The sequence below is a fragment of the Netta rufina genome (assembly GCF_964035555.1).
Source record: "Netta rufina genome assembly, chromosome: 2".
NCBI lineage: Eukaryota > Metazoa > Chordata > Aves > Anseriformes > Anatidae > Netta > Netta rufina.
In genome coordinates, this window is record NC_140124.1 from 40301753 (window position 1) to 40328961 (window position 27209).

General features: G+C 46.0%; 1 protein-coding gene across 2 annotated transcripts; it reads left to right on the forward strand.

Annotated features, from left to right (window-relative positions):
* The first annotated feature begins 3726 nt into the window (after window positions 1–3726).
* On the forward strand, window positions 3727–26893 carry NR1D2 (nuclear receptor subfamily 1 group D member 2). 2 transcript variants are annotated; one of them, XM_084281829.1, is made up of 8 exons: window positions 3727–3881; window positions 6093–6353; window positions 8333–8421; window positions 9398–9542; window positions 11192–11808; window positions 15152–15337; window positions 19179–19389; window positions 23867–26893. In XM_084281829.1, the coding sequence occupies exons 1-8, from the start codon at window positions 3866–3868 to the stop codon at window positions 24061–24063; spliced, it is 1722 nt and encodes a 573-aa protein (XP_084137955.1). In that variant the 5' UTR covers window positions 3727–3865; the 3' UTR covers window positions 24064–26893. The 2 variants fall into 2 exon arrangements, 1 of the variants encoding a protein (XP_084137955.1); XR_014618198.1 differs by lacking the exon at window positions 23867–26893 and having other exon boundaries at window positions 15152–18466; window positions 19179–19313.
* Window positions 26894–27209: the final 316 nt, after the last annotated feature.

Below are 27209 nucleotides of genomic sequence, written 5' to 3' on the forward strand. Positions count from 1 at the left end.
GCGACTGCATGACTTTATCATGTATAAAGCTTATTATCTGACATAATTTGGTGCATAGCAGGCTTATTTATTTAAAAGGTCACACAATCGTATTTCACCACTGGTAATGGCATTTTTATCCATTTAATAGGTTTATCCTAAAGCATATTTATTCCTAATGCATTTTATTCTGAAGCCAGTTAATAACTTTAACTCTTCGGGCTCTTGGCAGAACAGGGAAGACAGCATTTAGGAACTGAAGTTTCATCAGCTGGGCCTGATCCAGGAGGATACAAGGTCTGATGGGGTATTTCACGCTTCACCTCCTGAGGCAACCCAGCACCACGAAGCATCAGACCTTAACTCATCTAATGACCTCCAAGTTAGCCACACTGAGACAACAACAACAGTCAGGAAAAAACTCTGCTCTACGCAGAGCTGATAAAAGCATGAAGCTGTCCCGGCTCTTAAATTGCCAGCTATCCTGTGGGTAGTTGCGTGTGATCATTCTCTGGGCAGGAATATGCTTTGGTTTGTCCCCCAGAGAAATTTCTCTGATTTCAGTGTAGTAGCTTTTGTTCTGTCAGGATGTAAAAAGGCAACCCTCTTCCTCTGGACCAATGCATCAGAACCAATGGTCCCTGTAACATAGGGTTGGGATGCTGTGGCACCAAGTATTGGTGTTTCGGTGAAAGTAAGGGGCAGTTTTTGTGCATCCTTAACACAATCTGCTCTGCTCATCTCCCCAGAATTGTGATCAGCCCAATCAAGCAATAAATACTCTCATCTTTGTTTCATTAGCTGATGATTTCCTTGCTGGATAAGCAGCTGATGTAGCGGCAGATGAAGTAATTTATAGCACAGAAAGGAAAAGGTGGGCAGCGATATTACTGCCATTAAAAAAAAAAAAAGAACAGGCTTTATTAATGCAAAATAATGTTTTGTCTTTCTGGAATAAAGGTCCAAGTCCTCACTGTCCATGAAAAACTGCAGGGGCAGCTGAGGCTAGGTGTAACATGCCACTTCTACAAGAGGTTATTTCCTGTACTTTTAATTCTATTATCACTTGTATTACCAGTTTCTGTGTATAAAAAGCACATCTGCAGTAACACTTGGTTAAGACAGAAAAGCTTAAGTGTTACATGCTTCAGGCCATAACCCGGCTGCTAAAGAGCTGAATCAGGAAGAAAGTTACCCTATGGGCAAATTAGCATTTAACTGGCTATTATGAGCTTTTATATCTTCCTCCAAGCCTCTGATACTTGGCACGGAGAGACAGGATGTGTGAGCGGGTGAACAATTTGCGAGCCAGTTCCTCTGTTTCGGTTATACTTAGCTCCATGACTACACTGCTCCTGGTACCTAAGCAAGTTGCATTCGTGTCATGTAGGCATGCCCTTAATGGGTAGGCTTTAAACCGGTCTATATTTAGCTTTTGCTTCTTCCTAAAGCGTTCTGCACACATTCGGTCCGCAAAGGGATGCGATGACAAGCTGAAGACCCCTGGGACCTCCTTATCAGGATTTTGCTTCAACATGGAGAAAAACAAAGTGCAGCCAGCTGAACAGTTAGACGTGTATGGGAAACAGAAACAGAGAATAAGTAGGGCAAGGGGTCAGGAAACACTGTGTAGGGCTTGACCCACTACAGTCAATAGAAAAATTTCCACTGGCTTCCAGAGGCTGAGATTAGTTAGGCGAGTTATTGCTATTTATATCATTAATGTAGGTAAGAAGTCGTGGCTATAGCTATCATCATAGCGACTTTTAGAGGGCAGTGTTTAAGCTAGTGACAGAAGATAATAGGTAAATCTTTGCTGTAAAGAAGCTGGAAACGTGGGTATAGGGTTTGGTATCAGCTGCCTCACCTAAGAGAAGCGTGCTTGTATGAACTGGTTCCACCTGCAGCTGTGGAGCACAAAATCGATCAGGACAGATTACTGCGTGTTTCAGAAGGACCTCGGGAAGCAAACTGAGCAGACAGAAAAGCAGTGACAAAGTATTTCATGTGGGGCAGAAATAACCTTCATTATTTGTAAACCATCGTTAGCTGTGAATTAGCAGGGAAGAGACCTTGGAGTCACTGTAGATCTGTGAAAATGCCAGCGTAGTTGTGAGCATCAGTCAACGAGAGAAAGAATAGGTTATAGGATTTTTTTCCTGGAGTAATCGGAACAAAGAAGCAGAAAACACCGGGAGGTGTTGAGGCTTGAAAAGATGCTGCTCCTTGGCAGGCTTTGCGTAAACATATTTTTCCTCTTTGCAAAGTGGGTGTTTGGGGATCAAATGAATCCCGCCGTACGTGTTCCAGGCACTGGAGAAACCCAACCCTTCCAAAAGCAGGCACATCCCTGCTGACAGAAACTGGTGGGTCCCTGGCTGGCGTGGGGTGGGTTAGGAGGGCCTCTCCGCACGGACCGGCCTCCTGTCCTGACCTCAGCAACCACCAGGCCTGAGGAAAGAGGAGTCATCGGATGCCGCATACCTCTGGTGAGGTGGCCAAGGCGCATCCTGTCCCACCGTCCAGCTATCAGCTGCAGCTGGCAGCCCAGCCGGCCCTCGTTGCGGCAATGCTGCTGTGCGGTCTCCCACCCAGGGGCAGGGGAGTGTTTAGCACAGGCGGGGAGTTGCTCGGCTATCTCAGGAATTTAAAGATGCAGCTTGGGCTGCTCCACGGGCATGGGGTGAAGGGGGAAGAGGGGAAATTCTTGTGTTTCTTCCTGGGGGTGAGAAGGGAGGGTAGAAGCTGCAGGTGGAAGCCTCCTGTCTCGCTTTCTCTGCTTTTGCCCATTTTCTGCTCCTTGGCGTGTTGATACCCTGCTTCGGTCTCTTCTCAGCACCGCAAGCCTTCCGCAGGGAACAGCACATAGAGTCACAGAGTCATTAGGGTTGGAAGGGACCTCCAAGGTCATCTTGCCCAACCACCCCCTACCACCAATGTCACCGCTAACCCATGTCCCCAAGCACCACGTCCAACCTCTCCTTGAACACCCCCAGGGACAGTGACTCCACCATTCCCTGGGCAACCCGTCCCAGTGCCTGACTGCTCTCTCTGAGCAGAAATGTCTCCTCATTGCCAGCCTGAACCTCCCCTGGCGCAACTTGAGGCCATTCCCTCTAGTCTTATTGCTGGTTATTTGAGAGAAAGGGCTGACCCCCAGCTCCCCACACCTTCCTTTCAGGTGGTTGTGGAGAGCAACGAGGTCTCCCTCAGCAAATGGAGGCTGAAGCACCAAAGGCATGGACTCTAGGCATCTCTCTAGGTGGTCACCAGCAGCCTCCCTGATTTTTGTGTGGGGAGGAGAGGCCACAGGAGCACAAACGCTGTCAGGAGAGGCGCCACACGAGCACAAACGCTGCCTCTCCGTGACAGGATTTGTTCTGCCCTGCGTGGAGGGGCACACACAGAGGGAACCGTGTCCCTCGGGGGATTGGGGGGTGCTTTTTGAGGGACACACTGGCGCTGTATGAGGGCTGGCCCCGAGGAGCAGCCCAGGCATCGGAGCTGCGGTGCCTCAGGCGGCTCCCCCAGCCCCCGCCGCCATATTGCCAACCCCCCCCCAACCCTCAGCACCGCACGCGCCCGCCGCACGTGAGCGCGCGCGGCGCGGAAAACTGTGTCACTGGGTGAGGGGGCGTGGCCTCGGCGGGGGGCGGGGCGTGGCTCGGGGAGGAGGGGGCGTGGCCTCTCCGCGGGGGCGGGGCGGGGCGGGGCGGGGCGGGCGGCGGTGCCGCACTGTGCGCGGCCGCCGCTGGCTTTTGTTGTGGAGGGGCGGGCGGGCGGCAGAGCGGGCGCCGCGCTGACAGCAGCCGGCACCGCTCCGGGCAGCTGGGCGCGGAGACACGGCCGGGAGGGGAAGCAGGGCAGGACAGAGCGGGGCGCCGCCATGGAAGTCAGCGCGGGTAAGCGGCGCAGCGCGGTGTGGTGCGGCGGGTGCGCGGTGGGTGCACGGTGCACGGTGCAGCGCGCGCCCCCCCCCCCCCCCCCCTTTTCGTTTTCGCCTTTCCCCTTCCCCTGTGCGCGCCCCCGCGGCGCCGGGCGGGCGGCTCACATGTCCGGCGCGGCGGGGCCATGTGCGCGCTGTGTTTACGTTCCGCGCGGCGCGCCCGCTGATTGGCCGCGCCGCGCCGTGACGCGCAGCCTTGCATAATCGGCGGCGGCGGCGCGGGGCGGCGGCGCGGGGCGGCGGGCGGCGGGGACACGTGAGGGCGGCCGCGCGGCTCTGCCCTGACCTACATATAGGGGGGGGGGGGGGGGGAGGGAGGGGAGGGAGGTGACCGTTGGCGCGGAGGGCGGCGGCCGTTGGGGAACGGGAGGGAGGGGAGGGAGGGGGGGGGCGCACGCGCGCGGCCGTGTGCGCGCGCCCCTCACGTGGCCCGGCCCGGTGCCGGTTGGGGAGGGGGGGGCAGGAGGAGGAGGAGGAGGAGGAGGAGGAGGAGGAGGAGGAGGAGGAGGGGGGGGGGGGGGGGGGGGGGGGGGGGGGGGGCGTTGTGTAACGGGGCCGGGCAGGGCCAGCACCGGCCCCGCGCCGCGCCGCTGGTTGGGTCGGTGGAAAGCCAGCGTTTTTGATGGAATAAATAAAAATAATGTGCTCTTTATGATTTTTTTAAAAAACGGGGGGTGATGAGCGAGGAGCGGGGGGGCCCCCTCAGGTGCTGCTGTCAGGCGGCCCCTCAGGGAACGGCCGAGTAACGGCTGGCCGCGCTAAGCCGTTGGGTTTTTTATTTGGGGACACACAAATCAAGGTTCCGAAATCCCCCAAATATTGCAGACCCGCCCGGAGCAGGGTGGCGCCTGCCGGCAGCACGGCACGGCGGACTCTGAGCTTCGCCCCGGCGGCTGGCAGCCGAGCTTTTTCCTTAGGAATGGGGATAAAAAACCCCACGGAGGGGTGAGGGCGGTGGGGCGAGGAGCAGCCGAGCACACGGGCGTGTGCCGGGGCTGACCTCTGCCGTGGGGTTTCCCCGGTGATACAGACCACAAGGCCGGGAGAGCTGGTGCAGAAATGCTGGGAGCACCACTGCGGGTGATTCAAACTCCAAAATTTGTCGCAGAACTCAACATTTCTGCCCGCAGGAGCAGGTTGTGTGGCACCCACAGGGCCCCTCAGCCTTTGGCTGTGAGGGGGCAATGCCGGAGCGGCCACACGAGGTGGATGCTCGGTGAGGGCTCCGCTGGCACAAATGCCGCTGACCCGTGAAGGAAGCCAGCCCGTGGCTGCCCCCACGGCCCGTAATGCCTGCTGGCCTGGGGAATCCCGGTGTGACGAGGCTGCTGTCGGACCCCTGCCTGCGAAATGTCGAGGGCTTTCCTACTGGCTTTGGAAATAGCGAGTCGCAGGGACGGGCTCGAAATGAAGTGAGAGCAATTCCTCTCGCTTATAAAGCAAGGAAAAGGGGGCTGCGAAAAGCCGCGGCTGCTCCCGTGTCTGCCCGAGGACAAAAAGCTGTTTCATCTGAAGGATCCTTGAGTGTGTCAGATTGCAAGCGGTCTCTGCCCTGCCGTGTCTTGCAAATAGCAGCCTGGCCGTCGGAGCTTGGCTGCTGCTAGAAGTGCTACAAAGGCTTGCCACAGGACAAATGGCATTTAATAGGCTAACCATGCTGCAGCGCTACTTCTTTCCCTAGCTTGCTTCCCTTCTGCATCGGGAGCACCTCCCAGCCCTTCCTTTCCGTGCCTGCAGCTTGTAGCCTGCGTGGAGCCTTGTGCTCTGCCCTATTTCTGTCCCTCACCTGTCCTGACCTCGCAGCGCTGAGGTCCTGTCTCTTCCCTGGCCTTTGCCTGTGCTCTGACAAGGTCTGCTCAGGGGGCTGCCGGGGAAGCCCTCCCTGCACTGTGCCTTTCTGCTCTGTTTTCGGGTGCCGTGGCTGCGTGCGGTCGCGGCGCCGACTGAAGGCAGCTGATAAGGGGAGAGAGGCGGCTGGGGCAGGCGGGGAGGTCACCCGCTGCAGGCTGATGGGGAGACACGAGCGCGAGGGAGGGCAGGGAAGGAGAGCATCCAGGAACACGTGAGAGCCGGGTCTGGCGGTGCTGGGTCATGGCGTGGCTCACATGGCCGTGGTGCATGCCTGCTCGTTATGTCACTACATGCCGCCTTTTTTTTCTTGCCTTAGGGGGTGTGATAGCTTACATCAGCTCTTCAAGCTCGGCATCTAGCCCAGCCTCATGTCACAGCGAGAGCTCAGACAGCGGTTTCCAGTCATCCTCCTCGCCTGTACCATCTTCTCCGAACAGCTCCTCCTCAGAAAGCAGCTGCAATGGCCGGAGCAGCGAGGGCTCTGACGGGGCACCAAAGAGCGACCGGCTGGAGGAGACTGTTAAACCAAGCCAGTCGGGTGTTGCTGGCTTGACAAAAGGCCATAACGGAGTCACAAGTATGTTTAGTGCCTCTTGGTGAAACTGCCAGTTTCCCCTTCACATCCCGATAGTCTGGAGCTATGTGTGTGTTACAAGCAGGTTCTCCCTGTGCCTTCCTTTGCTGGCGTGTAGCAAAGCCTAGTTGTTTTTTTATTTTTGTGTTACATTGCTGACAACACATATGGTATGATACTACCATACAGATGCTCGTAGATGGGGGTCTCGTTGCTGCTAGCTTCAAACAGTCCAGAAATACGGTCCTGCTATATCTCAGGTCTTCACTAATGAAAACCGAATAAGAATCAAACCCTCAGTTACAAAGATGTGATGAATTAGTCTTCTATAATCTTGAAGTGCTTTGAATAATGCAGTGATAATAGTGATCAGAAACTGCCTTAAGGAGTATTTATGGAACTGGTTTGCAAATCTAGCTTGTCTGGTTTTTTTTTTTTTTTTTTTTTTTTTTTTAATACTCCCTCCTTTGCCCACTTACCTTCCTTCTCCCCTTCCCCCCAGATTTCTTGAGGAACAAAATAAATTACCGAAATGTTAAGTTATGCCTACGTAGCTGCAGCTTGGACCTATGTGTGTACGTGTGTGTGTATGTGTGTAGATATATATATATACACACATATATATATACATACATATATATATATATATCATATATATATGTGTGTGTGTATGATCCTAGGTCTTAAACTGTGGATGTTAAAGCAAAGTAATCATAAGTTGGGACTAAAGCATAGCCTTTTAAAATGTGTTTAACAATTAGCTCCTGCTATATTTGCTTCATGCTTTTTCTGATACTCACAGAAGACCACAATAAGGAAATACATTTGAAGAGTTTTAGAAGGGCAGGCATCATGCTAAGTTCTGGAATGAGTATTTCAACAATCAGCTGGTTTTTTGAAGGCTGGATTCTTTTAATTGGCAGAATTGTTTTATCACTTTGAATTGTTACGAAACAAGAATTACTATCTAACAGTTCTACCATAAAAATCTGTCAAAATTATCTTTTTTTTTTCTCTTCAAAGTGTTACTACTCTAATTCCTTAGTAAGAAACTTTACTTGCTCTTAAATTTGCTAGCAGCTAGGTTTATGGTATTGACAGAGGAGGTTTCTGAAGACAAAACCTGCTGTAGACTGTAGAGGTGTGTGGATAGATAACATTTTAGCTCAATACAAGTTCTGTAAAATATGGAAATTTTGTGGTTTGGTTCTCTTTCAAAACTTTAAAAAAAAAAAAAAAAACCCTTTACAAATGAAACCCAAATGTCAAAGAAATTTGCTCTTCTGGTAGAACATGGTTCTGCTGGAGTAATTCCAGCTGTGTCTGTTACTCAGTGCTAAGGTAACTTTGTGGTTTCTGAAGTCATTGGTAAAATTCCCATTTGCTTAGTAAAACCAGCGTTAGGCCAGTGCCGAGGATTTGCAGGAGTTCTTTATTGATAAACTGAAATAAAACTGGGCAGGAAGAAACTTCAAAAACCTAAGCTATGAGCGTATTTACAGAGCTGAGGAGGTATTTTCAAGCTGAAGTGTGTAAGAAAAGATGTCTGTTTTCAGTTGAGGAAACTGCAGCCATTATGTGGGCTTCCTTGTCCTGATGCAAAGACAGATTGAGCTGAAACTTTGGTGGCCTAGTTACCTAAATGATCCTTTTAAAAATGCGTAAATGTAAGCAGGCTCGTTTTCTACAAATGAGTACAGTGCTACTGTGATTGAAAGTCCAATGAATACATGTTTTCTCCTTATTCTGTTGAGTGCTTCGTTTTTTTTTTTTTCCTCCCCTCCTATTCACTGGTACCTTCTGAACTGTTCAAGGTTTTTGTACACCCTTGTTTTCTGTCCCCTTGCTGTACTTTTTTGTATGTTGGACTGACCTGACATATTTTGTTTTTAGACTAGGTTTTAAAAAGCTGGAACCGTGTTCCCGCAGTTGTTACTGATTTTCTACATCCTTGACTTTTTTTGTTGTTGTTCTGATTCTAGAATTCAATGGAATGGTTCTTCTCTGCAAAGTCTGCGGCGATGTCGCTTCAGGATTTCATTATGGTGTTCACGCCTGCGAGGGCTGCAAGGTGAGGTATATTTCTGCTCACCTTCCTGCTGGTGAAATGCCCTAGTTCTTTCTTTGAGGGAAAAATGGTGATACTGCTGACAAAAATATGTATATACTCGCATATATATATTGGTATGATTCTCTGTTAAAAATCTGAGAATTTTCAGACAGAGTACAAGCTGTAGGAAAAGGCAAACTAGTTAATGATATGCAGCATTTTCCAAAGTGTAGTACTTTCTGTCCTTTCCCTTTTTCCAATCCTGTCTGACCTGGAGTGCATGGCAGGGAGCAGAAACTGGAGACAGAGGTGGTAAGGACCACGGTGCGCAAGATATGCAAATGTTTTCTGCATTAGGAGGTGGTGGGTGTGAGTTGTAACCTGGGATGGGGCACAGAACAAAACAGCTTTGGAAGAGCAATTCTTCACCATGGCGGGAAAAAAAAAAAAGGATGCATGTATGTTCATGCATCAGTAGATGTGTATTTTCAGATACTGTAGCACTGCAGATACTATGTTCTGTGAAGGAGTTTGTCAATTCACGGGTTGTGTGGAAGATCCACCTTCGAAAGTCATATGGTGCAAGAGGATGGTTTTGTTGCCAAACTATGGAGGTTGAAGTCAAAATATCCGATTTTGGCTTTCACCTTTGCAGCTAATGTTGTTAGGAGGCTGAGGGCATATCTCACAAACTGTCAGTACAGCGATGAAAATAATACAGGAGATACCGTGCTCTTAGGTGCTGACTATGCAGGGAGGAACTTAGCATCTTCTGTAGTTAGAAGTTGTAACTAGGTTGCTTTATATGCAGATCACAGGCTGAGGGGAAGTAAGTCACAAGGAGCAGCAAGTTCTTTAAAATCACTCCAGGCTGTTGGCCTGAAGCAGACAGTGAGATGAGGTGAAATTCTCCGTCCTTTCAGAGGGGTGAATCTTGACAGGAGGATTTGATATGTGCTGTAATAATAGTTGCGGGGGTTTTGTTGTTTGTTTACAGGGTTTTTTCAGAAGAAGCATTCAGCAAAACATCCAGTATAAGAAGTGCTTGAAGAATAACAACTGCTCTATAATGAGAATGAATAGGAACCGGTGCCAGCAGTGTCGTTTCAAAAAATGTCTGTCTGTTGGAATGTCAAGAGATGGTATGTTCCTGCGCAGCGATCCTCTGCGAGTGAATCTGCTGCCCACCACAAAACCCATTGCTGAGGGTCTTAATGACAGAAAACACAGCTGACCCTGTTGTCAGGGCCAGATTCCCCGTCAGAGTGCGTTTAGATCAGCTTGCCACCTTGCCCTGTGACTGTCCCGAACTGGTACCATAATGCTGGCCAAGGAACCGTCCTCCCTTGCCTGGAGGTTGATAGGGTGTGGTGCACTGCAGTGGTCTGTTAGGGGCATAGATGGAACAGGAGTCTTGATCTTGTTTTACTCAGTTAATATTTAAAGTGGTTCCTTCCTGAATCCAGACAAGATTCTTTGTTGCTGTTGTTTTTTCAATAAAAGGGAATTCTGCCTGGGCTGTTTCTTGTTGAATTGAACAGAACAGCTTTTTAATATGAGTTGGATCAGGCTCACTGGATTTTATGCAGTTGGGATAGCCTTAGACTAACCATTATGGAGCCAAATGGGTTAGTTTTGGGTGCACGGAGCATGTGTATATCATCATGTGTGTTTTTTTTTTTTTTTTTTTGTATTTTTGTTGTTGTTTTTTTGTTTTCTTGAGGGAGCAGGGAGGAAGGGAATAATGCTGAGCTGAGTGGTCACGTTGCTGACTATCTAATCCTTGTGACTTTTTAAATGTAGCGCTGAAAGTGTAGCTTTTAGTCTGCTACAACTTACTGTCACAAAACAGAACTCTTCCTTCTGTTTCACTTTTTAATTTTCTCTGGGTTTTTATTTCACAAGAACTAGGAATCTTGGGCTGCTAATAATTCTGTGGGTGGGGTGTTAAAACTTATTTTAAATAATTGTTCTGAGTTCTTGTCGTGCATAGGAGTTATTTCATCCCCTAGGCGCTTGTTTGCGCACGAGGTTGCACCTGCTTTAATGAAAGAGATTTAGTTACATTAATGATGGACTACTGCATGAACATAATTACATCAGTCGAAACTGGTTGCAAGCCCTTGTAAGGCTGTGGTTGGACGGGGTGGTAGAGGCAGGTGCAGATTCCCCAGGACAGGGTCAAAAGTGCTGCAGCCACAATGATGCCCATCCCTTTGCCAGCAGAAAATGTCTTTGTCAAGGCAAAGTTATCAGGAAAGTTTGCCAAGGTAAGCCTCATTCCGCATTGATTCTCTCCACTGTTTTGGCAAGTTACATAATTGGTCCATGAGGAGCTGTCTTGCAGAACTTGTGTACAAATATGATATGAACTGTGTTTAAATAGAGCTAATTGTCAGCACACAAAGTTGTGCTGATTTAATTGATCCAACCTCAAAGCCTGCCACTTAATTAACTGACTCAACTGTGTGTATAGTCCATAGCTAAATTTGTAGAAGAAGGGGGAAGGACTTCAGTGTTTATGTGCTTTATAGCTGCCTTTTCTTTGTATGTAAACGGCATCATATAGGTCATATCTCATGCCTATCCTGTGCCCAGGAAACTCTTTGACTTCAGTGGTAATACCCCTGCAGCAGCGCTGCTGAAAGCACTAAAAGCCCTCAAGCAAGGTTATTGGTCGGGATGTGTATTTTGTGCATGTTCACGCTGTTTTTTTGTTCTGGTTTGATGTCTGTGCCTGCTCTAATGCTTCCAGGATTGACTTTAACTTTTTATTTCTCCTCCTTGGTAGCTGTTCGATTTGGCCGCATTCCTAAACGTGAGAAGCAGAGGATGCTGATTGAGATGCAGAGTGCCATGAAAACCATGATGAACAGTCAGTTCAGCGGCCACTTACCCAATGAAGCATTAGCAGAACATCAAGATCAAGCACCTCAAGAAGAGCTTTCCTCTAAACCCAAGCAAGAGCGGGAAACCCTCAAAAGCCCCTCTCCCCCTCCTAGCTCTGACATGGCTAAGGAAGAAGTGATTGGTATGGTCACTAGGGCCCACAAAGATACTTTCATGTACAACCAGGAGCAGTCCCAAAACCCAGCAGAGATGATGCAGACCCAGGGTGGGGAGAGAGTGTCAAAGAACGCCGAACAATATATGATGAGCAGTGAGCACTGTGTTAGTGGGCTCAGCGGCCCTCAGTACCCTGAAAGTGAGCAGCACCTTGGCGGACAGTACAAAGGGAGAAGCACGATGCATTACCCAAGTGGGCACGCCGTATGTTTCACAAATGGCCACTGTATGAACTTCAGCAACGGTTACACTCAGCGGCTGTGTGATAGGATCCCAGAAGATGTCTTTTCTCCAAACAGGAATACCACTTACTCTTGCAGCACTGGAGGAAGAATGCATCTGGTATATTGATATCAATTGTTTGATTGGGTGAAAGGCTTAGCCAGAGGTGTGGGCTTTTTTTGGGTTGGTTTTTTAAACCTTTAATACCTAAGAATGGATTGAGCTGTGCACCTTCAGATGGCGAAGCTCCATACAATTGGCACAGCTGCTGAAACTTAACATAGTAGTACAAGTTTGACAGCACAAGTTGTGATGAGGGCGAGTAATGGCTTGAGTTGTGTGTAGGATCTGAAATCATACAGGCGATGGAGCTTCTTGGATCAGTTTCTAGCCAATTATAAAATAGACTAATCTCAAAGGGCATTGATTGAAGAAAGCTCCGTTTCTTTTCTTGATTTAGAAATGAAAAGGGATGTTATGAGTTTACAAATTCCCGTCTTCACTGAATCCTTTTGAAGACTTCATTTTAAAATAATCTACACAGTCAGGTGTGCTATATTTTCCTTAAAAGATATTCAAAACAAATTCCTGGAGTGAAAGCTCAGGGCTAGGATTTGAAGTCAATCCAGTTGGATGCCTTGCTAATGTGTTCTCAAATCTCTCTTCTTGTGTAGGCTGTATTTTACTTATTCATAACGGGTGTAGGTTTATTTTGTTACAGGCCGTGTAAAATAGAGGTTCGATGGGGGACCCATTGAACTTGGCTAAGCATCCTTCTCATGTAGAACATCTTCAAATCTGAACAGAGACAGAAGGAAAATGCACTGCTAAACCAGTTGAGAGAAGTTCAAGGTCTTTTCTATAGTGCTTGCACAAGTGAGGGTCTGAAGACACTTCTAGGTATCCTAGACAACTTAGCCAGACCATTTTTTCACTGCATTAACAGAGATGCTTCCTAGTTTCTTGCATATTTTTTTCTTCCTCTTTCCTTAACAAAGGTCCCTCCCCTTTGCCTTGCACCTGCTGTTTCCCTGCCATTCAGGCAGGCAGTTCTGTAAGCCCCTTAAAATAGATTGTCCTTCTTTTTATCATTGGGACTGCCTGGGATGAGGGAACATAACATCCTTGTCCTCATCCTGTCTTACTGTCGAGAAGTGCAAGCCCCTGACCTTTCTGAAGGGGTTGAGCTCCCCGTGTTTTTCGTCTTCCTAGTTTATAAAGGTTCCTCAGAGGTTCTTGCAGGCCTCTGAAAGATCTCCACGTCCTGAAGGTTGTTTGTTTTGAGGCGGGATTTCAGTGTTTCTCGGACTGTGGCATATGTGGGCCATGCCATCCCTAGCAGGCTCTGACCTCTAATTGCAGACTCAGGGCACTCCAGCGTGGCAAATAGTAATCATTCCCAACCTTTCTTCCTTGCAGGGAAAGTATGTGGAGTCATTGTGACAGCATTCTTGGCACTCCTGAGAAGCAGAGGTTAAACCTGTCAGCATGGGCGGGCAGGGAGTGGCTGTGCCTGCAGAGACCCAACCAGTCAGTTTGACCTGCCTGTAGCAGCTGCAGGGAGCTTTAACGTAGCCGGCAATGAGGAAACAAAACCAAATCAAACAGAGAACTGCAGGCCCCCGCTGCAGCCCTGACATTAAGGAGAGTTTTGCCAGAGAATTCACGGCGAGCAGGATCTGACCAAAAGGAGTCGGGGAGTGTAACTAGACTCTGAACCAGTGCAGAGGCAGATGTTCAGGGGGTTGGCGATTTTTATTTTGGTTGGTTCGTTTTTTGCTCAATGACACCCGGACATGCACACCTAGAAATGTACTGCTTGCAGTCGTTCCTGAAACAGGTTCCCCGAAGAGAGCCAAAAACTTCCATAGGAACAACTCCTGGGCAGAGATCTCTCAAGAGAATGTGGACATAGCACACGGTGGGGGGAAAAGCGTCAGCTTCCCCTCAGGACCATTTGCCATGAGGGTTAGGATGAACAGCCATAGGAGGAGAAGCTGAGGTGTTTTTTGTGTCAGGTCCACAGTGGGATGCTGAACCAGAGATTCCTTATTTTTAGAGTACTGTGTTTTTAACAATTCCTGCATGAACCTCGGCAGTGGTGCCTAGACCTTTCCTTCTGTCAGAAATATTGCCAAATGAAAAGCATTTTGTTTTGATTTGGAACGATTTTAAGCTTAAGGAAAAGGTCCTCTTCCAGTCCAGAGGTAATGATTTGGTTTTGGGGGTTGTCCTCGGAAACACAAAATACCGTTCTGATTCACAAGTGAACCAAAAAATCTGCAGTTCTCTTGATTCTTAAAAGATGAGAGCTTTCTGCATGTTGAATGCCCACTTAATAGCTGATACGTGGTGGGGGGAAAACACAGAAATACCTGATTATGTTGTTTTCCCTCTCTGCTACCAAATACACACACATACCCACATTGAGTATGCTCTTGTAGTGGATCTCAGGACATTAGAAGCAAAAAATTGCTAGATCGTTAACAGATTCAAGATGCCCTGCAAAAGCAGTATAGCTCTGTGGAATTATTAATTTATTTAATTGCTTTTTGTTTGCTTTACTGACATTACGTAGGTTTTCGTAGACCATTTAATATACTTTTTGAAGAGTGCTTGAAGGAATTATTGTCCTCGATGACAGGTGAAATAAACATTAAAATGGTTAAATTTCATTAAAAGATGTAAGTTTTATGAAGCAGAACGGAAAGTCTCTCAGAACACGTGGCTGAGTTTTATGCAGGGAATTTCCTGGCAGTCAGCCTTGACGAATGTGTCTTGATCTCATTAAATGGATTCAGACTTCCTTATGAAAAGTTTCTGTAAGTTTGCTTAAAAGAGAGAACATTTTATCTTTCTGTGATTGAGCAAAACTGGAATACGAGTTCCTGGGTCCTACCTTGGTGATAGGAGTAAAAGCAAACATTTAGGATAGGAAGACTCGTCAGTAATAAGGGTGTAAGCCTGTGACTCAGTAAACCAAGGCTCAGTTCCTTGCTCTGGTGTTGACATCTTTGTCACCTTGGCTGAATTACTTAAGGTGCGTGCAAAGCAAGAAGGATCTATGAGAATACATGTAGTAGTGATTGTGAGATTACAATCGATTTTGAAATCATGATTAATGGTGAGATTACAGTGATAATGCGAGTAAGAGAAATCCAGGTGTCAGGAATGTGAGAGGTCAGGGAAGAATAACATGTATTCTCTCAAGTCTTTCGCCATGAACAGTGTTTAGAAACAGACTGCTAATGGACATTTTTTGATTGCTTTCCTTTTTTTAAAGGGAGGTGGAGGGAAAAATCTGGTTGTTTAGGGGGCTGACTGAGAAATACTATGTTTTTTTTTCTCCTCTGTGCGCTGTTGCAAAACTTTGTTGAAGAACAGACCTGCTTCTTTCAACTGTTTGTCAATATTTGGAATTATATCTTTGAGTTGTTTTCTGTGTATGTTTTGTAAATATTAGGTCTGCCCGATGAGTAAGACTCCCCACGTGGACCCAAACAAGTCTGGCCATGAAGTCTGGGAAGAGTTTTCCCTGAGTTTTACCCCTGCAGTGAAGGAAGTGGTGGAGTTCGCCAAGCGCATCCCGGGTTTCCGAGATCTCTCCCAACATGACCAGGTTAATCTTCTGAAGGCTGGGACCTTCGAGGTGAGACCACTGTGTGTGTATTGCCGACTTGACAAGCTGTATGTCAGTTTGACCCCCCTGAGAACAAAAATCAATAGAGCTGGGTTGGGTAGCACCAGTTTGTTCACGGATGCCAGCTCTGAGCTTTCCTTAAGCTGGTGGTGTCCAGTGCTGCTTGGTCAGGTATTGGTGAGCTGTCTCTTTTCCAACTAGACAAAAAGTACTCAGCCCTCCTACTGTTCCTGCTTCCCTGGCCATTAATAAATGACTAACGAGGAGCTTCTTGGTTTTATATAGCAGCAGTTATTCTGGTAGCTACCTTTGCTTAGCCTGGAGAGAAGCAGACTGCATCTGGAAGGGTGGATAGCTTAGAAAGCTATCCATTGACTTCACAAATTTTTAGAGGAATGCATTTATCACTCTGGATGTCCTCCCTTCTTCCACGATGTTCTATATGCTTGCTGGAGCACCCATCCTGCGGTGGCAGCTGGGGATCACTAAAGCCCCCATCGTTCTCCAAGGCAGTAACACTGATAGCTAACTGCTGCTGCAGCTCTCTAAATCCCATGTACCAGCTGCAGCCTGGTTTACAGTAGACATTAATCCCACCAGGTCCTCACGGTTGGTTTCACCCACTAGTGGTCATGACATAAACGTGCACTAGTGGTGGTAAATTGGAAATGATGCCAGAGGGCTCGGTGCTGCTTTGTAATTAGTGACCTTTGTGAGGGGACCTTTACTTAAGGTTCTAATTGTTCTTCCAGACTCTTGTGTATATTTATAGGTATCGTGCACATTTTATAGGTATACAAGTGTGAAATGTAAGCATAGAGATGAGATGGAGCCCAAAGTATTCAGTGTTACTGTGCTTTTCTGGGGAGGGCAGGGTTGCTGATGCTTTTGCTCTTGTTTACCTGACTTGCTCTTTCAAAGAGGAATGCTTTTGTATTTTGTATTTACCTGATCTGAAGACATTTCTCTTGTAATGTGTTGGGTCTTTTAAGCAGCCCAGTTCTAAAATGGATAATAGTTAGGATGGAAGGTACAAGTTATACTGGAAGACTTGGTGGCTGGGGTGTGTCAGTTTCTCTCTGTATTTCCATTTAGTTCTCATGTATTTTTTCCGGTTATTCTTGACCTTTTAATCTAGAACTCTTCTGTAGTTAAGGGCAATATTTTTACTCCTTGAGTCTCAGCCTCTTACATTGCTGTAAACATTACACAAAAATGTTGCTTCCTCCTCTGCAAAGCCGAATAGTGTCCTGTGTCCTCAGAGCAGGTGGAGGGTGGAAAATCAGGCTCTAACTGGTCATATAAGTTAAAGCCAAACCCTCATGTTTTGCAAGTAAAATGTTTTGTCTTGGCATTTCTTCACCTCCAGCTTTTCTAAACCTTCATTCATGTGCCTGTTTGCCAGTTACAAGCACTGCTGATAAAAAGGTTTCTATGTTCAGGGGAATTACTAATGTCTGGCTGCACGCTTATCCCTATTCACCCATTTAGAAGAAACACTAATACTGATTTCTGTTAGTGGACTGGTACCTGTAGTTAGAGGCCTGTGTGGCATTTTAGCAACAGAGAAAACATCAAAAAGATAATGTTGCAGAGCAATGAATAAAACCTACAGGATTAATGAAACCATTTCAGTAGAAGCAAAAGCATCTTCAAAGCCTGGTGTCTACAAGGTCATTTCTGTCTTCTGGGTAACTAAACTAGGATACCCCAGCATCTGCATGTTAATAGAAAAGCCTGAGAAAACTCCTGCCTCTGACCCTGTTTTGTCTCCCTCGGGCACTGGCGTGTAGCTGTCTTGGCACTGTGCTTAACAGCAGCTTGTACTCAAGGAGTGCTTGTTCATTTGAAGATGAGAAGATGCATGGACTCGGTGTGGGTGCAGAAGCAACATAGCTATATATATATTCACACGTGTGAGCTACAAATCCGCCTTAGAACGGGGAGTACTGTGGAGCTCAGTATATTGTAGTTGCATTTGCATGGCTTTGTGTGGGAGCCAGCTCAGGAGGGCAACAATGAGCCTAAAGTAAGATCCTCAGCTGGCCTTGAGCTGGTCCTCCCCCACCCCAAATGTAATTAACAGTAGAGCTAACAAGCTCCTTAGATCCACGGGGCTAGTGGCTCAATTTACGTGCAGACTCACTTGGTAATTTGGCTGCAGGTGGTGGGGAAGTGAGCAAACACTTGACTGTGGGGTTTTATGTTCTTGTGTTGCTATGGTCAGGTGGTAGGGTTGATCAGGTATGTCCTCAGCATGCACAAGTACGAGTCTGGCTTGAGGTGAAACAGGAAAAATTAATCACGTGCTATACCATAGTCTAAACTGTGCTTCCCTGGGTTAGAATTGTGATGCTGAAATCCCTAAGAGAGGTCTTTGCCGTATAATAAATCATCACAGCTTTGTGGGCTTCAGTTTTGAAGATCAGCATTTATGCTGGTTGGCCATTATCCGAAGTTAGTGATTTGTGCTTCTAAAGCCCGTTCCAGTAAGGGGAGTAGTGTTTTGAATGGGAAAGTTGAGTATAAAGTGGTGGGTCCCTGCTAATGCACGAGTTCAGCTTTGTCTGCACTTCCAGTCTCCTTTTGTTGCATTTTTGAGGGTTTCTGTAGAGCCTAGGTTTATTCTCCCTGTAGTAAGTGTCATCCAAAGACATACAGCTTAGGTGACAAAGGTGAATAATATATAGTGTTCATGCGTCCATCAAGATTGCTGCATGTCATGTGGCTGTTTAAATGTAGCATCAGGTCACGTAATGTGCATGAATGGTGTTTGAATTCTCAAACCTTTTCTTTTTTCCCTGAACCCTCCTGTTTTTTAAGCTTGTCAAAGGCACTAGTCTTTTCTGAAAACCCAGTTCTTCGTTCATCTGTAGTAAACATCATTTAAATTAATGCAGTTATGTAGCGTAAGTGAGAAGAGATGACTCATGCCAAGAAGGTACAGCAAGTCTGAAGTTTTAACCAGTGCCAGTTGGTTCACTTTCTCCAAATAAGAAGGCTGTTGTGTGCAACTTAAACCTTGAAAATGTAAATGAGGTTGTTGAACATGAGCAAATGAAACTTTACAAGCCATTCCACAGGGAAACATTTCACAATACGGCTGAGAAACCACAAGAGAAATTTCAGCCCAGAGGGGTAAGTTCAGCACATGTCAACTGCTCCAGCCCAGGTGCTTGTACCAAAGGGGTATTCCCAGCTGCAGCTACAGACCAGGTGCCGTTTCAAGCCCCGCTTCTGTAGCCTTTTGAAGGCTGTATGTGTGGCTCTTTTCTACCAGAGCTCATTAACATTCCTGTGGAAACAGTGATGCAGCATGGTACTTTCCCAAAGAATGCCTAGTGGGCCAGATCACCAGGTGGTGTAAATCAGCATTGTTCCGATGGAGCTGCTTCACTTTACACCAAATGAGAATCTGGTTCAATACCTTTACTTTGCTGCTCCTAAGTGTGGCCAAGAAAACAGTTCTTCTAATGCTCTATATGCCTTTGGCTGTTCAGTGGCTTAAGCAAGTTGTCCTCCTTGCATAGTTATGAATGGCAATGTGCTCATGGCTCAGGCTGTCTGAGGCTTAAATTTTAATTTTCCTCCCTTTCGTGTTCCATAGCCCCTTTCCTGCATCCACTCCCTAAGTTTTTTGCTTGTTTCTCTAATACTACTGTGGCAGAGCTTGCACTGTTTCCTACAACTCAACAGCATGCTGGGAGTTTCTATACAGAATGCTTGTACGGTAGTCAATAAGAATGAGGCAGTTTTGAATGATGTTAAATAGCTTAATTATTATTTTTTTTTTTTTTGAGAAATCCACCTTTGTTTCTCTGCTTTTTGTTTTTGTCTCTTCCTCCACCAGGTTTTGATGGTACGGTTTGCATCTTTGTTTGATGCAAAGGAGCGTACCGTCACCTTCCTCAGTGGAAAGAAGTACAGTGTGGACGACTTGCATTCGATGGGAGCCGGTGATCTGCTCAACTCCATGTTTGAATTCAGTGAGAAACTAAATGCCCTGCAACTTAGTGATGAGGAGATGAGTTTATTTACAGCGGTTGTCCTGGTATCTGCTGGTAAGGAGAGAAGAGTAATTTACATCTTGGCTAAATTTTGAATATGGTTTCTCTACTAAAAGATCTCTTTAAACAATGTATCTTGTTATTTCAAGCCTAAGCCCCATTTAGTAGGTTTCACGCTACTAGCAGCCTATAATTTGCTTTTTTCCTTATCCGTTATGTCTAACATGGTCTTTTGGAAAAATGTGTCAAGGGGCTTATGTTTTCCTTCTGCTTTCTGTAGAATTCAAAAATACATTGCATAGTTACCCAATGGCTATTCAGGAGCTGTCTGACTCTTCCCTGACTCATCTAAGTTTCACAGGACAGCATCAATGAAATTGCTCCTGACTTGAACAGCCTAAGTCTTGGGATAAGGTGGTATTTTTACTTCTGAGTATGGTCATCGAAGCCTTCTGCGTATCTTACTTAAATCTAAATCCAACGGTTTGATCTCTGCCCATGTCAGCAAGAAAGCCCTATTTGTGTGCATCGTGACTTCTTATAGCTGAAGGTCTGCCAATCCACTAACATCTCCACCAGCCTCGTATCTTGTTTCAGTCCCTGGATATACAGAACACCCTGGCCCGGATTCAAAGAAGGATTAAGCACCTACTTCTGTAGTATTATCTAAAGCCTCACATTAGGCACATTAGCTCTGCATATAATGCCTGGAATACAAGACACAGAATCCCTGCTTGGTGGATAAGGGGCTCTCTAGAGGTAGCTAGGAGGAATGCTGGCAGTGCCCATTATACAACAAGCCAGTGTCTGGGAGCTGTTCACCTCTTGGCCAAGAGGTTTTCAGTGCGAGTGGTGTAGGCCCGTGTCTGTTATCAGGGAGGAACACTGCAGGCATGGTGCTGTAGGCACATGAAGCCTCTGTAAACAAGGTGGGACAGTTCAGTCTAGCAGCATTGTGCATGGCCTGACTGAAATGTGGCAGCAGAGGATGCAGCAGCTGTAGCCCCTTCAGTTTGTAAACGGTGGTGATGAGTGGTGGGTGGTGGGGAGTTTGCAAGCTTCAAAGCTGGAAGGAAAGGCAGCGTGAAAGAAGTGTGGTACCATAGTCTTTTAGTGAAAATGTTCAGGTAGTGGGCAGAAATCTGTGGGTTTGGTTGCTTTTCCAGATTCTGCTTTACATGTATCGTTCCAAAAATAAATTGACAAGAACTGAAGACAACCTTCAAAGTGAGGACTGAGAACTGGGCCTCCTCCCTCCTTGTGCAATGTCATAACTAGGCCACAGCCGTTCTCATTGCTCAGCTGCAGGGCCCTAGAATATCACGGTGTCTGTATTGCCTGTTTTGAGTGTAAGTGCTCTCTGCTCTGTTAGGTGTCCTAGCACAGAGCCTCTCTCCCTCCCCCCAGCCATTTAAGCACTGCTCCGTGCTGTTGCTGGTTCTCAGTACAATTTAGCCAAGGAATGGTATCTAGCTTGAACACTTCTAGGCAGGTATACAACCACAGTGTCAGAGCCACAGAACAGGACATAAAGATGAAGTGTTCGGCATTTAGGCTTCTTGTTGCAGCTGAGGTTTCTTCACATTACGGTTTTGGACATTTGTGCTGCCTGTCTTAGCTTCCTTGGGACCCAGTCTGGAGTCTGATCACCACTTCACTGGAGTTCTTCACAAAATGTTTATTGAGTTTTACAAAACACAACTTCATTGGTCTTTAATGTTTGGGCCCAGGCTTGAGTTTGTGCCATGTATTCAGGCTCAGTGGTAACGTTGGCTGTCACTGGGAGTTCAGAACATGCAAGGAATACAACAATGCAAGGAAACAACTTTACGTTGTCGCTTGCAATAGAACCAAAATGCCACAGTCATGACATCCACAAGTAATCGAGCAATCTTCATAATTGAGTGTGTGCCTGAGAAGTGCTCCCTGACAGAGCTTGGGGAAAAAGAAGAACCTTCTGGTATTCCTGAGGAAGATGCTTGCAGTGTGGGGCTTGCCAGAAGTAGAAGGGACCTGTAGGACTGTGCACTTGCTGATGAAGCGGATCTCTAAAGGCAGGTCCTCTGCACCCTACCCCTCGGGGAGAAGCATGACCCAGGGAGTCATTTGTCATGAGGTGGAGGAAGAGCTCAGTTAAAGGAGGAAGAAGAGTTTGAGGGTACGGCATTAGAGAAAACAACACGGAGATGCAAACAAAGGAAGAAGATGCTGTAGCTGGAAGACGAACTGAAGGTAGAAGAGTAAGGCTATTAAGATGTCTATTTCATCTATGCCTACTTCATCTCAGAATGAAAGGTAGAAAGAGAAGATAAAAAAAGGATGATAGTCAAGATTCACATCACTTCCAGAAACAGACAGGAATGTGTGATTGTTGAATGCTCATTAAGTAAACCGGACTAAAATTCTGTGCTGTGCTCTTTAAAAATCCTCTAAAAAGACTTTAACTTGCTTAAACTGTGTCTATGAAATTGTCAGTGGAGGGAAAAAAAGGAACATTCATAAGCCTCTAAATAATGCTGGTAGGGAGAACATTTGTCTGAAGCGTCTCTGCATGAGGCTGGTTGAATAACCACTCTTACGAGGGACGTTTGGAATAAGCAGGGTGAAGAAGCATGGTAGTAGCAAGGAGTGTAACTGCATATAACCCTTGTTCTGGTGTCAGATGGCAAGGAAAGAACAACCAGGGTCTTCTGAGGCCATGGAAGTGCTTCTGGTGGTGTTGAGGAATTACACTGGTTCCATTCCAAAACGAAATGAATGCTTGACCTCTGGCTTCAGTTAGCTGGGATTGTTGAAGATGGAGGAGAAGTGGCAGGACAGATCACTGGCACTGAAGAAGGAGGAAGTGCGATGGAAGCAAAGCTGAAAGAATGCGGTTCGTGCAGGTCTAGAGACCAGATAATCTCTTTAACTTAGGGTGATGCTTTGTGGTAGAATATAAAATACACACCCTCTATTATTCTCTTATTTGGATGCACTAAGGAAACCTTCAGCTGGCCATTGGGAGCAACCAGAAATAGACTGAGAGGGCGAAGAAATACTTAGATTTATTGAGCTGAGGAGGTTACAGCAACTCAACCAAGGCAACCAGGAAAGTCTGGACTGCCTTTGCTGAGGTGAGGAAGCACTAATGTCATTGTACAGATTTCTTGAGGAAAAGTCAACCTGGCAAACTTGATGCAAATGTCATCATCCCTGCTCAGGGCAGAGCAAAGCTGGAGGGTTTGCAGAGGTGGGGCAAGAGGAATAGTTTGCTTAACAAAGGCAGAGAGGTTTCTTTTTGCTTACATTCTCATACACTCTCTCTTGAAGAGCAGCTATCAAACCTAATAGACAATTTGTACAGAAGAGTGGAATGAATGCTAATTATCGTGTCTTGACATTAATCGAGGTTCCTAACTGTTAGAGTAAAAGGTTCTGGAACCATCTTCCTACAGGAACAAGGAAAAAAAAAAAAAAAAAGGATAACTGCTTTAAGATGGATCCTTAAGTGGATTATATAGTACTTCTTCCCATAATGGTAGGGAGCTGCACCGAAAATAGTCCAGGAGGACTCTGTGCACTCTCTTCACCTGAGAACTCTGATCAGATTGGTGCTGACAGCGTAAGGCAGGGGATTCCCACTCTGACTGTGTGATCTGACTCAGTGCTACATCAGGAAGCTGCTGTAATGCTGTGTCCCAGTGGTTAAGTACACGTACGCATCGAAGTGCATTTATGTTCGTGTCTGTCACTCGTGTGTGCCCTGCTGAATTTCCATGGAGTTTAGGAACAGCTGGCTACAGCCTGGAAAAAACAGCTACTGTGCATGATTAGTAGGTGAGGTATCCTGCTTAAAATTTATCATTTTAAGCTACTGCTTTCACCCAAGGAAAACAGGCATGTACTTAAATACAGCTTTCTTGAAAGAGAAGCTTCAGAAGCAAGGTGAGTGCAGTATGTGAAGATGTATTATTTTTCTTGATGTTGAAATTTTTTCCTTTTGTTGGGGATTTTTGGATGCATTGTGTTTCATTTAGTCATTGCTTGCAGAACACACTCAGAGATAGTGCCCACTCATGTCAAGGCTTGTACTCCCTTTGCCACTGGGGATCCCATTGTGCAAAAACAAGCAGGACTTGTCCTAAGTGGGATTTCCGTAACCGAAGGTAAATCACAAGTTTAGGGTTCTGTGGCCTGCCTTGAGAATTAATTGAAAAGTCTACTTCAAAGTGCCTTGGCTCTTCTTTGTGTTGAAAGTTATGATTCAGCAAAACATTTAAGCGCATGCTTCTGTCCTTTTCTGGAAAGGTGGGTAAGTGATTACAGGAAAGGTGACTGAATGCCACCAGTTCAGCATGGTGAACTTAATACTTTACAGAGCTGTTGCTAAATAGTGTTTGAAAAGGTGTTTGGTATCTGTGTTTTAATTGTTCATTTGCTAATGGATTAATTCTTACAGTGGCTTTATGTTGCAAACTACATCTGTTCAGTTCTCTCTTTTTTTTTTTTTTTTTCTCCTCTCTTCTCCCCCCTCTTTTCTTTTCTTTAGATCGCTCTGGAATAGAAAATGTCAATTCTGTGGAGGCACTTCAGGAAACACTAATCCGTGCATTAAGGACCTTAATCATGAAAAATCACCCCAATGAAGCCTCTATTTTCACAAAACTTCTTCTGAAGTTACCCGACTTGCGTTCCTTAAACAACATGCACTCTGAAGAACTCTTGGCCTTTAAAGTTCACCCATAGGCCTTTAGGTTTCATTCGTACCCGGACTTGCCTCGTGTTAAACTGTTTTGTGCTAAAATATGTATTTATACAGTTGTACCACTTGTTGGAGAGGGAGTTCACAGACTGTGAGCAATTGATAGCTGTTCCATAACCATGCAATAACGCTTCAGCAGGTGCTTTCAGCTAACAACAGCGCGGCATTCGGAGTCCTCCAGGATGGCCAGACCCAGCTGTGCTGCACTTCTGCAGAAGAGGTTGCAATGAGCCTGAGTAAATATGGACTGTTCTTTCACTTGGAAGAAGAACCACCACTGCCCTCTCATGTAAACTGAATGCAGAATAGCTGTGTGTGAGCATATGGAAGGTGGGAATGGGGGGAACAATCCTGTGTTAATAGGAAAAATGGAAGAGCTGATTTAATTGGTCTTTCCCTTATCTAATATATGTGTGTCTGTGTCTCTTGATAACTCACTCATGGTTTCACTGTTGTTGTTCCATTAAACCTGATGGAATGATTTCAGCCTGCACCAACTCTTCACAGAGCGTGTGTTCATGCCATGTGTATATACTATAAATAGCTAAGTAATGGGTGTTTATGACTATATAAAGTACAGAGTTGTGTGTATATACGTGTATGTATATAAATAGTTCTATACATAAAGTATACATATAATTTCTTCACAATATTTTAAACTGTGAAGGAATTTAAACTTACGAAAGAAGGCGATCTATGGAAAGAACCAAATAGATGCACTTTGCATATTGCTGAACTAATAATCTGAGCATTTCTAATTTTTAGGAAAAAAAATCAAATTTGCATTAATACGCTGTGTTTGTTAATTTAAAAAAAAAAAAAAAAAAAGAGTGGCACCAAAGGGGCAGAGTCAGATTCAACTTCTAGAAAGGCTTTGTAGAGAATCTCAAGTGGAGGTGGTTGTTCGTGGCACTAATGAGGTTGATTGTCCATGGCCACTGAGGTTCGTACACTCTGATAATGGTTAAAGAAGCACCAGATGCTCTTCAAAAACTTCAGCACAGCCAGAAAGAAACTATCAGATGAATAACAGCTTTTGAGGAAAAAAATGTTAAAAACCTACCCATGGTTGCATTTGAGTGTATGTGTGTTCTGTGATCATTTATTTCTTACCACGTGTCATTTTGCTGCTTCATTGCTAAATGAGAATTTAATATAGAAATGAGAGATTGCCCATGTCTCTTCACAGTTTGAGCTTTGTGGTTCCCATGCCTGTTCTTCTGGAGCTCTCCATCAGTGTGTGTGTGTGCGTGTGTGTATGTGCAGAGAAGGTGCACTGGATGGTCTGGATTTTTTTCTTAAAAAAACAAACAAAAAACACAAACAAATGGGACTCATTTTGTTTATGCCAGTAGCAAATTACAAAGCAGATCCTTAAGGTTTAAGATTCTGCTGCTTTCCCACCCAGGAAGGCGGTTGTCTGTGGGTTTTCTCCATTTGTAGCAGGACCCAATGCCACAAAAGAGATTAAAAAAAGTCAAAGCAATTGTGTTAGCTGATGACGTTTGTTTTGCTAATGTGAGAAGGTGATGTTCTGCTACCCTTGTGTTTAGCTAGCTTACCCGAGAGGTTAAGCCCTCTGGGTCTTTCATGTTTGGTAACACTACTCCATGGAGAGGCATCTCCTGTTCGTTCGTTCCTGCATTCAGACGTGCGCAGCAGCTGCGGCCACAGCCGGGCAGCCTCCTGGCTGCGGGGCTCCTCAGCAGCAGCGAGTCGAGGGAGCCCTCAGCCCCGCAGCAGGAGCAGACGCAGCCCTTCCCCTGCCCACCAGCACCAGGAGCCAAGGGTCTCGGGTCGCCCCAGGTCTGCAGGATTGCCCTCGGAAGCTGGTAAGCCGTCCTGCCCGAGGGTGGAGAGCAGGCAGGGGCAGGTGGCCCACCAGAAGGGAGCTGGGGACAGCCCAGCTTCAGCCCTGGCTGAAGCAGAGGAGCGTGCCCTTTCCCCTCCTCTGCACCGCGGGGAGGGTTGTCCTGCTTCAAGCTGCTTTAACCACTGGATCCTAGCCCCCGAACACCCATAGTTTTGCTATCCAAATATGCCGTCAGGGCATATTGTCCTAATTTCTGTTAACAGTCTGCATCCTACCAGTATTATTTGTATGAGAGCTTCACTGAATTACGCATTGAACCATTCAGACTTTAGAAAGGACACAGTCACATGTTTCGCATTATCTAGGAGCTGAAATGACTTCTTTGTAGACCCCATTTCAAATGCAGAAAGTAAAAACACTCGGTTGTTTTCAGAGGGAAGGAGGCTTCTTACAGAGGTTGCCACCCTACAACTGTGTTCTGTTTTGTTTTCTTTTCTTTTAAAACTGTATTATTAAGCCTTTAGGAATGTATAACCAGGACTGAGTAATTACCGCTTATTAAATTTTTAGTTAGATTGACCATGTATGCCTATAGATAGATATTCTGACGTGCAATTTCATTTGAAATAAATCTTCCTGTACATAATGGAAAAACTCTTGTAACAGAGAAAAGCCCCAAACAGATTGACTGAACCAAAAAAGTGGATTAAAGTACTGTTTCGAAGTGACCCGTGTATCACAAACCCTCGCTGGACTCGTAGAAGAAAATCTAAACTCATCGTATTAGCCATGTCTTGTGAGCTCTTCTTTTACTGTGTCACTGGTTATACACTTGTTAAACGCTGAGATAATAGACTTCATGCCAGGCATTCGAGTACTGTAGATTGGGTCATTGCTGAAAGATTAATGTACTGTATGACTTAAATGAAATTTTTATTCTTGATTTTATTCTTGATTTTGTTCTTGTTTTAAAAGATTAAATATGGGCATTATGTCAGCAAGCTAAACCGTGTCTCTGTGTTCTGTGCATCTCTCTGTACAAAATGGGGAGGGGAGGACAAGGCGCAGAGTTGAACAGAGCAGCTGCTCTAAGGTCACAGGGCCGTGCTGGAGCGTGGTGGCTGGGGGACCGTGCCTTGGTCTCCTCTGGTATGGGTCTGTGCAGGTGACTGAGTGGGGTTTACTGCACTGCATCACACACACTGTGTTTACGGGCTTTTTGGGGTTGCTTCGTTAAAATAGCAATTTAAACACCTTCACAGCATTTCAAGAACATGGTAATTGGTAAAAAAAAGACACATGGCTTAGTTTTAGGTA

What these genes read in the sequence shown, in the direction of transcription:
- NR1D2 (XM_084281829.1), top strand. An exon ending in AGGCCATAACGGAGTCACAA is followed by an intron (nt 6,354 to 8,332) that starts GTATGTTTAGTG and finishes TTCTGATTCTAG; the next exon opens with AATTCAATGGAATGGTTCTT. An exon ending in ACGCCTGCGAGGGCTGCAAG is followed by an intron (nt 8,422 to 9,397) that starts GTGAGGTATATT and finishes GTTTGTTTACAG; the next exon opens with GGTTTTTTCAGAAGAAGCAT.